Source organism: Centroberyx gerrardi, chromosome 19 (assembly GCF_048128805.1).
Source record: "Centroberyx gerrardi isolate f3 chromosome 19, fCenGer3.hap1.cur.20231027, whole genome shotgun sequence".
Taxonomy (NCBI): Eukaryota; Metazoa; Chordata; class Actinopteri; order Beryciformes; family Berycidae; genus Centroberyx; species Centroberyx gerrardi.
In genome coordinates this window covers 12,480,297-12,491,638 of record NC_136015.1, presented here as the reverse complement: position 1 = coordinate 12,491,638, position 11,342 = coordinate 12,480,297, and the positions used below count along the sequence as shown (strand labels likewise).

The 11,342-nt window shown below is 46.3% G+C and overlaps 1 protein-coding gene across 1 annotated transcript; it reads left to right on the top strand.

The window, feature by feature from the left end:
* The first annotated feature begins 286 nt into the window (after positions 1-286).
* On the top strand, positions 287-11,342 carry arpp21 (cAMP-regulated phosphoprotein, 21). Its single transcript, XM_071920179.2, has 20 exons — positions 287-390; positions 4,499-4,662; positions 4,839-5,001; positions 5,145-5,183; positions 5,284-5,361; positions 5,475-5,586; positions 5,780-5,918; positions 6,468-6,605; positions 6,692-6,791; positions 6,942-7,037; positions 7,138-7,175; positions 7,272-7,328; positions 7,733-7,923; positions 8,532-8,675; positions 8,780-8,898; positions 9,143-9,217; positions 9,315-9,476; positions 9,775-9,877; positions 10,497-10,600; positions 10,770-11,342. The coding sequence occupies exons 3-20, from the start codon at positions 4,840-4,842 to the stop codon at positions 10,926-10,928; spliced, it is 2,016 nt and encodes a 671-aa protein (XP_071776280.2). The 5' UTR covers positions 287-390; positions 4,499-4,662; position 4,839; the 3' UTR covers positions 10,929-11,342.

Sequence of the window (11,342 nt, the reverse complement as noted above, 5' to 3'; positions counted from 1 at the left end):
GTTTTGAATTATGTAACTGTATTATATCTATCGATTTGGCAATATTGTTTCTTAACTTTCACGAGTTGAATTGAATTGAATTGAATTGAGAGACAGACAGAGGGACAGAGAAACAGACACTGACAGAGAGAGAGAGAGAGAGAGAGAGAGAGAGAGAGAGAGAGAGAGAGAGAGAGAGAGAGAGAGAGAGAGAGAGAGAGAGAGGAGTGGGTGGGCAGGGGGCTGGGTCTCGTGCATTCCGGTGTGTGGGCGCGTGGCTCAGGGTTCCAGAGCCGTTGGCCCTCCTCTCTGACAGACGGGCAAAAGGCGGAGGAGGAGGAACGGACCTCACACACACTGTAAAGAAGCCCGTCGGTACCGGCAGCCCGCGGAGGAAGACATCACCTCACGGTAAGCTAACGGACACGACTTCCCACGACGAGTCCCTTCCTACCGTGATGACAATTTATGTTTCCTCGAGTCTTTTACTTCGCTTGTTGACATCGACGCTGCTTGCTGTATTTGTTGATGTTGTTCAGATGCTGTCAACACAGTTTCTCATAGGCTACTATCGGGACTTTTAACGGTAACGGACACTCCGGATCGTGAATTGGAGGTGGTGAAAAAAACACAGGAAACATTTATTTAGCTTAAACTTTACTCGGAATGGGTAAATTAGCGTACCTGCGCCCCGGAGCATAACTAGCTTTCCGATCCTCTGGGTGTCAGATGCAGAGATACTGCTGCATGATAGCCGTCATCTAGGAGGGATAAATGTTGCTTACCATGTTTAGTTGGACACGAAAAGAGAGCGCCATGTCTTTATTTGAGGTATTTGGAGCAATTAGTTATCTCTTTCTGCCTCTGCCCCTCTCTGTCTCTATGTCTTTCATATGCTAGTACACTGTCTTTCTTTCTTAGTCGTTGCTTGTGTGTGTGTGTGTGTGTGTGTGTGTGTGTGTGTGTGTGTGTGTGTGTGTGTGAGAGAGAGAGAGAGAGAGTGGAGGAACAGGCGAGTTTCGGCGATTTTTGCTACCTTTCCTCTGATTTTGTTTTGTGAGATATTCCATCAAAGAACACGAAGAGTCTCTCTCTCTCTCTCTCTCTCTCTCTCTCTCTCTCTCTCTCTCTCTCTCTCTCTCTCTCTCGGTATATTCAGTTCAGATTAAGTTTATAGTCCTGCTGTGTGTTCTGCTGTCCGCTGTCCTCCACCTCCACATGCAGCTGACAGTAGGGTGAAGTCCCGGAGCAGGAGGTCCTCTCGGCCGGTGTAAAAATAGCCCGGTGTGTCAGCTTGGCCCAGTCACGGTAATGCGACACACTCCCTCAGCTCTCACCGACAACGCGGCTCTGCAGCCAGCCTGGCACGGCAGCCCATCCACAAACTAGCGCGCACAAGACGGACCACCGGTATCCAGAACACCGTTATCTAAGACCCGTCCCGTTATGTGGGTCAGCCGGATGCCACAAAGTTGTGCACGAAGATGACAACTGTTTGTTGTAGCCCACTTACCGCATCCTCCATTCAAACGCGAGCTGCGTTAAAACCAACATACCACTACGTTGCACTCAACGAAGAGATTAGTAGAGTCATAAAGCTTAGTTTTGCGCGAACTAGCCCCTTTACATCATCACTTACCATTACTGGTTTCGATCAGTTGTTTTTTTTGTTTTTTTTTACCCATTTCGTCTGAATTCAGCTGCAAAACAAGACACCTGTCAAACCCACAAGTCGCTCTGATAACATCTCTGCGCCCAGGTGATGATGACCTCAAAGGACGAGTTAACCCACATTTCACATCTGTACTTATTTTTCGTTAAGCTTAGGCCTATATTGAAGGGGAAAAAATAATTTCATTTTATTTTATTCAACATTTATTTAGCCAGCTAGTCCCATTGGGATATATAAAAAACTGCTCTTGAGAGAAAGCAGAATTCAAGCATAAGAGATGCAGGCCAACAACACGCAGCAATGTATGTAAGCAAAAATACAATCAAAATCACATTAGTAAGTAAAAAAAATTGAAATACACTATACTGTATACTATACGGGTACGGAATGCAGTCCAATAACAGACCAAGAGGCTCAGGGGCGAAGCCTAAATAGATTTTGGTTAAATAAAGCATCAGCAGCTTTTTATTGTGTCTGCCTCAAGATCCCTGCTGTTTCGGTTTTAGTTTCAGCTCGGCTCTTTAAATTCAGATCTGATCTCACAGACAAATCACAAAAAGCAGCTCCTGTGACCACAGGCAGTGATGTCCACCAGGTTTTCTAGAGATATAAGAGTACAAATGAAAAGGAAGCAGACCAGAATGCCCTTACAGATGGAAAATGTACCAGTGAATTAGTACAAGTGGAGAGGGAAACGCAGTCAACCTAAGCATATTAGGTACAATATATCAGACACTAATAGAGCTCAGTGCTCCATTACACCAGACCCATTCATTATTATAGCCATGGTATTCAAAGGCGGATTCATCAGTGGACTAATTACATGCAAACAGGAGGACTGTATTAGGCGCGGGGACTTTATATAACTAAGTTTAGCTGACAAAGTCCATCTAAAGCAGGTTTTGGATATTTTCCCACTGGTCTGCCTGTGTGTCAGTGTAGATGAGCCAGGCAGCTTTTGGCTGGAGAAGAAAGGTGTCCTGGTGAGTAAGTGGCTCTGAGGCTGGAGGCTTCGGGGAGAGCAGCAGATGGATGATGATGTAGCGGGTACTGGCGCTCCCTGCCTCCCGCCGCCATCCGTCACGCGCTAATGATCGTGTCACACCTTCTCCCCGGGCGGCCGGCCGCTTCTGCAGCGCTCAGCTCAAAACTGGTAGCTCCACTCAAATCCCCTCTTCATGGCCGTCTGCTGAAAAGCCCGGAGACTGAGCGTGCCCGCAAGCCTCTCTATCACTGATTCTTCACTTCTCTTTCTCTCTCGCCTTGCCTCACCCCGCTTCACCTTTAAAGTCCCCGCAGACTTTTTCTTCATCCCTCTTCATCCCTTCCTTTCCTTGCCTCCCATTCTTCTTGTTTTCTCTATAGTGCCTCTGCTCCATGCCATCCTTTCCTCTCTCTGTCTTCCTCTGTCGGTCCTCTGTTTTTTGCTATTGCTGGAGGTGCACTAGTATACTATTGTGCAATACTAGTATGCTTTCTCTTATTTTATACATAGATTTATTGGATTCTATTGATTCCCCAAAGGAAATGTGTCTGTTTTTTTGCTGTAGCTGGTAGGGATTGAGTGTCTTGCTCAAGGACACTTCAGCAGGGCGGAGACTTGCCGACACAGGGGCTTAAACCTGAGCCTGAGCCTGTGGGTTGAAGCACAGCCTCCCTAATCACTCCGCCGCCCTAATGTCCTGTACAGTGATCATCTATCTCTTGACCATTTGCTCTCCTATAGGCTACAGTAGACCCCCGAGCCAAAATAGAGATATAGATGAGCTGCAGAGTCAGGCAATGTCCGGCTCTTTGGTTGTAATAAACAGAATCGCATCTGCTACATGGAGACTATTCAATACATATTAGAAAGCAGTGTACCCCAAATGGTACGATGAATTGTCAACAAGACCAATTTTACTGGAAAGTCTACATGGTCTAAATGCATTTCCAGAAGCTTTTCCCCCCTGCTGAGAATTTTTTTCTTTTTGCGGGGGGGGACACTGCTGCAAAGTATTGTGTCTTATGTAGCTGGTATGGGAAGTGAGCATTGCTTTGGTTGCAGCTATTATCTCCAGTCTGGTATTGAGTAACAGTGTTGTGGGAATTTTCATCCTCTGAGGCGTGCTACTGTAACAGTTGCTGGTTCCTCTGTCCCCTGTGTTACAGGAGTAAGTGTCCCCTTGAGCTCTGTGTTACAGTGGAATGTGTCCCCACTGAAAACAGTTGTTCCTTTGTAGAATAGCGCGGAATGCCACTTCCTCTTCTGTGTGTGTGTGTGCGCGTGTGTGTATGTTTGGTCTGCGCAATATTCTCACCACTGGGATCAGAGGCTCAGCTTGGCATTCTGGGAATATCAGTGCTGGCGGATCGGATGATACACTCCACAGCTGCTGTTTCTAAGAAAAGCTCGAGGACAAGCACAAACACACAGTCACACACACCACACTTACACTCACATGAGCTACACACATATAAGCACACATGCAAATACCACATCTAAGCAAAGGCCTATATGTTACGATCACAGATGCACAGGCGCACTTACAGTAATATGTGTCAAGCAGCAATTAACTGTCAGGCCATGGGATGCTTTCAGCATGCCCAGACAAAGGTCCAGTGGCATATACTCACAAAACACACACACACTCACACGCAAAACACACACACATACACACTCACACACACAAGTGTAGCTACTTGATGTAATTTCCAGCAGCTATGCTTTTACGCACTGACAACTGTTACCCTATTTGATATGTGAGTGTGCATGTGTGTGTGTGTGTGTGTGTGTCACAGTGTGGTGGTGTTTTTGTTGGACAATAGCCACTAGAGCTCTTTCCCCCTGTTTTTCGATCTCTTTAGGCTGTTTTTCCATCGACCACTAAAGGGCTTGCAGAAAGAGGAACGATAGAGGAGAGGACGGCTGGAGAGGATAATTGCGTTTCTAGCTGCCCTGTGGGAACATGGGATATATGACCTCATCATTCACCTGTGAGGCTCTTGAACAGTAAACAACTTCCAGAAAGGTACAGTGTGTGTGCGCGTGCACACACACACACACACACACACACACACGCACACAGAGACAAAGTTACCAGTTAGATACACACACACATATACACAGAATTTTTACAAATACACTCAAAAGTACACAAACACACACATTCATCCTCATCGTCCATGTTGTGTGCTTGTTTTGAAGGATGACTGAGGTGGCTGTAGGAAGTATGGACGTCCTCCCAGAACCCTGTGCTCCGACATTATGTGATGTCATCAGCTACCCCTCCCCTCCGCCCTGTCAGACCCCCTGCACCAATCAAGGGGAGGAGGAGGGTCACCATGACAATAGAAAGCTGGAGCAGCAGGTGAGTGACTCTGCCCGCAACAGGCCATTATAACTGCAATGTACCATATCACAATTCTGCATCCCCCTATACATACACACACACACACACACACACACACACACACACACACACTTGATAATAAATTATGTCTTGACTCACAGAAACAGTGTAACCAGGTGCAACCAAAGAGGAAAGTTAAGGTAAGCTAAAACAAACTCCTCCTCACATTATTCATTCTTATTGAAATATCAAGTGTGTATACATTATGAATGTGTTTTGTTGTGTGTGTGTGTGTTTCAGCCCAAAGGGAGGTTGGTGCGCAGTATGGCTATATGTGAGGAATCCTTCCCACCTGGAGACTGCGCCCAAGACAGTCAGGTAATACACACACACACACACCTCATCATCATCATCATCATCATCATCATCATCATCATCATAATACTCAAATACCAGTCCTTACTTTTCTTCTCTCTTTTATTCCCTCTCAGGCTTCTGTAGAAGAACACATCTTGTCCAGCTGCCATGACGATGAGAGGACTTCCTGTAAAGAGGAAGAGTTGGAGAAAAGCAAAGACCCAAAGAAACATTCACTATCCAAAGGTGTGTGTGTGTGTGTGTGAGTGTCTGTGTGATTGATTGATCTCTCAAAAAAGAGAGAAAGAGCGCAAAGTATTGTGTAATAAAATGGGATTCAGAGCCACTGTTTAGATGTAGTTCTACCTTGGTGTTTAATGTGGCAGTGTGGTCTTTATTGTCCTCTAATGCGTCCTGCTTGCCTCTCTCTCGCTGTCAGAGCCCAGTGTGGAGTACACAGACTCCACTGGCATAGACCTGCACCAGTTTATCATTGACACCCTCAACAGCAACCCCAGAGACCGCATGATGCTGCTTAAACTGGAGCAGGACATGATCGACTTCATCACCAGCAATAGGTCTGTGTGTGTGTGTGAGACAGAGAGAGAGAGAGAAAAAGAAAAAAAAAGAAAGAGTACATGATCTTGGGATCTTATTTAACTGTGCATCTGTAGGTGGACCTGTATGCATACTAAATGCTATTAAAACTGCCTTATGTGCATCTGAAATATGTTTTCACTGCATAATATTACAATTCTGTCCATACAACGCATTTAGTGTGCTGCTTGATAAATCGAGCCAGTTAAGTTTATGTGGGTGTGTTTGGGCCACAGGGTACGTAATTGGAGTTGGAGTCAAAAAGTACCATCAATCTCTACTTATGTCTCTCTCTCTCCCTCCCTCTCTCTGTCCCTATCTTCCCTCTGTCTCTTCTCCCTTTATTTATCCTCCCTCCCTCTCTCCCTGTTTCACTCTCTCTCTCACGTCATTCTTTCGTTCTCTCTCTCTCACTCTCCCTCACCAACGCTCTCATTTGCATTCTCTGCCCCTCTCCTCCCCCTGTCTTTCCCTCTTTCTCTCACTTCCTCCCTTTCATTCTCTCTCTCTCCATCTCTCCTGTCTCTCAGTCCCTTTAAGAAGTTCCCCCACATGTCGTCCTACCATCGTATGCTGGTCCATCGGGTGGCGGCCTACTTTGGCATGGAGCACAATGTAGACCAGACAGGCAAGGCTGTCATCATCAACAGGACCTGCAGCACACGCATGTAAGCACATCTGTGTGCATGTGCATGTAAATCTATGCCTGTTAATGTTTACTGCAGTGTAAAAACAGGTATTTGTTTGTCCACAGACCGGAGCAGCGTTTTCTCGGTGAGGTGCATGAGGAGAAGACAGAGGAGATCCAGCAGTGGAAAGCTATTCTGAAGAGAGACAACAGCTCAGATGACCAGGTCTGTCTGTCCCTCACATTCGTATGTCGTTCTGACTCTCTACTTGCTGTTCTATCTGTATAGCTGTCAATTTAGGAATTTCTCTATGATTGACATTGATCGTATCCTGTCTGTGTTGTTTTTGACCTGTTCTGATCCCTCCTCCTTCAGCCCAGACTCCATCCCTTACGGGAGAGGCAGAGCAAGTCAATGGAGGAGAGAGAGGAGGAGTACCAAAAAGCACGAGACAGAATCTTCAACCAGGAGGTGAGTATTGAGTGAGAGCAGAAAGAGAGAGAGAGAGAGAGAGAGAGAGAGACAGACAGAGACAGAGAGAATCACTAATTTCTCTACCGTGCTGTTACAGCCGCTGTGCACCCAGGAGAACGCCCGCGCAGAAATCAGGTAACCTTGCCTGCAGTGTATTCTTCATGTGCCTTTTCAGCTTATTACTGCATTTAGATTAGAACTTTAATGTGTGTGTGTATCTGCTTTGTGCAGGGCTGTGGAGGAGTACAACCCATATGCTGAGACCCAGAGGAAAAGGCAGCTCTTCAGGTAGGCCTCTGTCTGCACAGATACGTAGTCATTTATCATCTTAATCTGGTCAGCCTGGCTGCCACAGAGCTTTTGGGAGTCTGGGCCTCAAGCAGAAAGAAGACCCATTTTTGTTTTGTTAGCAGGGGGCAGAATGCCCTCTTATCGGTAAAGTATTTTTTCATGGCAATCTTGCCCTGTTGAGTTGATATGAAGATAATGGTAAAGTCTTTACAGAAAAATATAATGAACATATATATAAAATATAATGTTAAAATAAAAAATTCAAGGAGGCCTCATGTGCGGCAAGAGGTAGCGGCAGGTGCACACGCCCCTTTTGTACCCTATGCACATAAATGACATGCTTCTTGTCCAATCACAGTGCTGTAATAAGGTTGCGGGATAATTCTGCATGTGCCCCACAGGGGGAGCCGTGACAACTCAGGCTCCAGCTGGACGGGCAGCAGCAGGCAGAGCAGCACAGAGACAGACTGTCGCTATAGCAACGACTCCCGACCTTGGAGCAGCACCGACTCTGACTCCTCCTACCAATGGACAAGTCCCGCCCCCAAACCCCGCCAAGCTGCCAACCACAGCTGGGACGCACGGGGTTCAGGTGCGTCTTTTTAAACCCCTGTGTGATCATGATTAGCCGCTTCTTAACACAGCGCTTCCGTCACGGCAGCAAAACGCAAATTAACGTCGGTCAGTCAGGGTGAGACACTTCGCTCCTCTGTACCTGTGTGCTCTCAATCTTCATCCAAAAAAAAAAAATCATTGTTTACACGTCATGTCTGTTGTTTCTTGAGCAGTATTTAATTAATAAAAGGCAGAAAAAGTTCTATTATGTGAAAATTCACACCATAGCTGTAAATTTTCACACAACTCCTACATTCTTCTTCAGGTATTCAGAAAGAACTATGTGTCATTACCACAAATGCGCTATGGGTCTGTGCACAATATGTACTTTTTAGGACAGCTGGGGGCGGAGTATGTATTGTGTATTGGGCTGAGAAAATGTAGAGTGGGAGATCCTGGATTGAATTTGTTCTGTGTAGTGATAATAAAGGCCTTGTACTCAACCTCTTCTACCTCCTCTCTTCTCTCGACCTCCTCTACTCTTGCCCCTTGCTCTCTCTCTCTTGTTTTCTCATCTCTACTCCCTCTTTCCCTCGTCCTTCTCCCCTCTCTCTCTCTCTCTCACTCTCTCTCTCTCTCTCGCAGGCTCCATCTCTCTTTTCAGAGTGTCTTCCACTTGCCCCCACCCTTCCTCTCCTCCCATCCCAGAAGAGTCGGCCCCGGCAGCTAACTCCTATATCATGGAGAACGGGATCCCACCAGGAAGCATACTAGTGAACCCACATACTGGTACATAACACACACACCGACAAACTTTTAGAATACACCACACACACACACACTTGTGTACCCTGACATCTTAGCCCTCCTTAAAATGACCTTTGACGTCTTAGGCCAGCCTTTCCTGAACCCTGATGGAACCCCTGCTGTGTACAACCCCCCTGACAGCCAGCAGCCAATCAGGAGCCAGCCTCAGCTGCCAGCCCCTCCCTCTCAGCAGCAACAGCAACAGGTACCACACACACACAATAGGAAATGTCTGACATACTGTATGTGTTGCGTGTAAATTTGCACAACACTGGCATTTACATTTCTCTGTCTCTCTCTCTGTCTCTCGCTCTGTCTCTCTCTCTCTGTCTGTCTCTCTCTCTCTCTGTCTGTCTCTCTCTCTCTCTCTCTCTGTCTCTCTCTCTCTGTCTCTCTCTGTCTGTCTGTCTCTCTCTGTCTCTTTCTCTGTCCATTTGTCTCTCTATCAGGTGGTTCAGTACTCGTCTGTCTCTTATGCAGCTCCACAGATGTTGACAGTCACTCCTTCACAGCCATACTCCACAGTATGTATCACTGTATATTCTGACAACTGCTAGTGCAGTGTGTGTGCGTGTGTGTGTGTGTGTGTCTGTGTGTTGACCTCCTTTCTCTGATCGACAGGTTGAAGAGCTCTCCTCGCAGTTTGCTCATGTAACAGTGAACTGTCAGTCAGCAGGGGAAGCCCCGCCCCTCTACCCTCCCAGTCACAGCTATATCTATGCAGCTCCGCCCCCTCCTCCTCCCCCCGCCAACCCCCCCGGTTACTGCCAACCCTCACCTCAGGTAGGGATAACACACACACACACACACACACATTTTACTGTTTTTCCACCTCTTGCCTGACGGAGACCATAAAATCATTGCCTCATAATCATGTATTATGTATTACATTTTACCTGCTTTTGTGTATTATGTATTAATGCTGCATTGATTGGTTTAAATACTGGTTTCACAGTCATTTCTTCAAATGGATTTTGCACTTTGACATGGGTTTTGACACTAGAATCCAGCCATACGTTCTGGAAAATAATAGTAAGGATAAAGGTAATGTTGTTTTCATATTGGATTGTTTTTCCTATAGGTGCCTCTGTATTACTATGGCCAGTACCCTACCTCAGCTCAACAGGCATGCAGGCCTGTCTCACCTACCAAGCACATCCACAGCCAAGCAGCACAGCCTACAGGTACTGCCAGTGTGTGTGTGTGTGTGTGTGTTGTGTGAGTGTGTGTGTGTGTGTGTGAGAGAGAGATCGTGGTAGTAGGGGAGGGGGCCGTTACACTGTCAGAGATGTAGTCTGAGGGTCTCACAGTGAACCGGTCTCTTTCCTGCTGCTTCTATTCATCATAGAGAGAGAGAGAGAGAGAGAGAGAAAGAAGATATACAATGCAATATAAACACAATCATATATTAGAATTTGTAAAACTTCAGTTCTGATTGGCTGAGACGTTTGAACCGTTGTAAAATACCCAATAAACGCCTTGTATTAACTTCAATATTAATGTGCCCAACTAAAACCAACACTAAATCAGGTACTAGAACTATATTGCTTGGCATAAGAATAACACGGAATTACTGTCATTATTTTATTATTGATTAAAAAATAAAAGATTTATTGAACATTTGCCTTCTCTTTTCTTGGTGCGTTACTGCCGTACCCGTTGTACTTAACAACACCTCTTAGCTGTTCTAAAATCACTGTACAGCACAGATTCTCATGGCTTACTGCTCGTTAACCTTTAGCTAAACAAAATAAAGTGATGAAATATGCTGTTAATAATGTGTTGCATGTGTACGTGCGGCAGGTTACCCTCCTGCCCTGGGGGTGCAGCAGTCTTCCCACAGCCAAGGCCAGGCGGTGCTGGGGACCTACTCACCCATGGCCTCTCATCAGTGTGGCGTGGTCCAGGTAAACACAGAGCACCCCGAGGTGTCGTCCTGCCTCAAGTTAGCCCCTGAAGAAATGCAGAAAGTGCTTGAGATGGCAAAAACGTTACACCATAACCCCAACTTTCTCCCTTGACTTCCTTTTCTCTCCGTTTTTCTCTCTCTTTGTCTCTGTCTCTGTCTCTCTGCAGGGCGGCGTGTCGGTCTCCTATCCTCAGAGTAACGTTATGACCGGGGCGGGTGGGGAGGCGGGTTACTGCTGCATGGTGCCGCCCCCCCCCCACCACGGCGCCTGCCATCCTCCCAGCTGCACCAACCTCAGTGCCCAGGCCTGGAGCGCGCAGTACTGACGCACACGCTCGTGCTGACGGATGGATTGATGCAATTTTTGTTCCTGCGTGAACACATGCATACGCGCACGTACTAACACACACACACACACACACACACACCTTTTTTCACACTGCACCTTCCCTCACACTCACCCCCACCCCTTCCTTCCCTCTGATGTTGCCCACAGGATATGCTATCCACACTCACACACATACAAGCATGTGCACACACACACAACACACACCCACTCACATACACGTATCACTGTACCAAAGCTAAATAGTATATATCAGAGCTGCTGTATTGAATGCATAATTTATATACACAAATGGAGTTTTATATTGATATTAAATTATATATTCTGTTTTAATGAAATGCAACGTGTGAATAGAATAAAGTGCTGTGACTGGGTTGACAAGGTCACATTTCTA

What these genes read in the sequence shown, in the direction of transcription:
- arpp21 (XM_071920179.2), top strand. Translation starts at nt 4,840, where the DNA reads ATGACTGAGGTGGCTGTAGGAAGTATGGACGTCCTCCCAGAACCCTGT. An exon ending in ACTGCGCCCAAGACAGTCAG is followed by an intron (nt 5,362 to 5,474) that starts GTAATACACACA and finishes ATTCCCTCTCAG; the next exon opens with GCTTCTGTAGAAGAACACAT. An exon ending in CCAAGCAGCACAGCCTACAG is followed by an intron (nt 9,878 to 10,496) that starts GTACTGCCAGTG and finishes TACGTGCGGCAG; the next exon opens with GTTACCCTCCTGCCCTGGGG.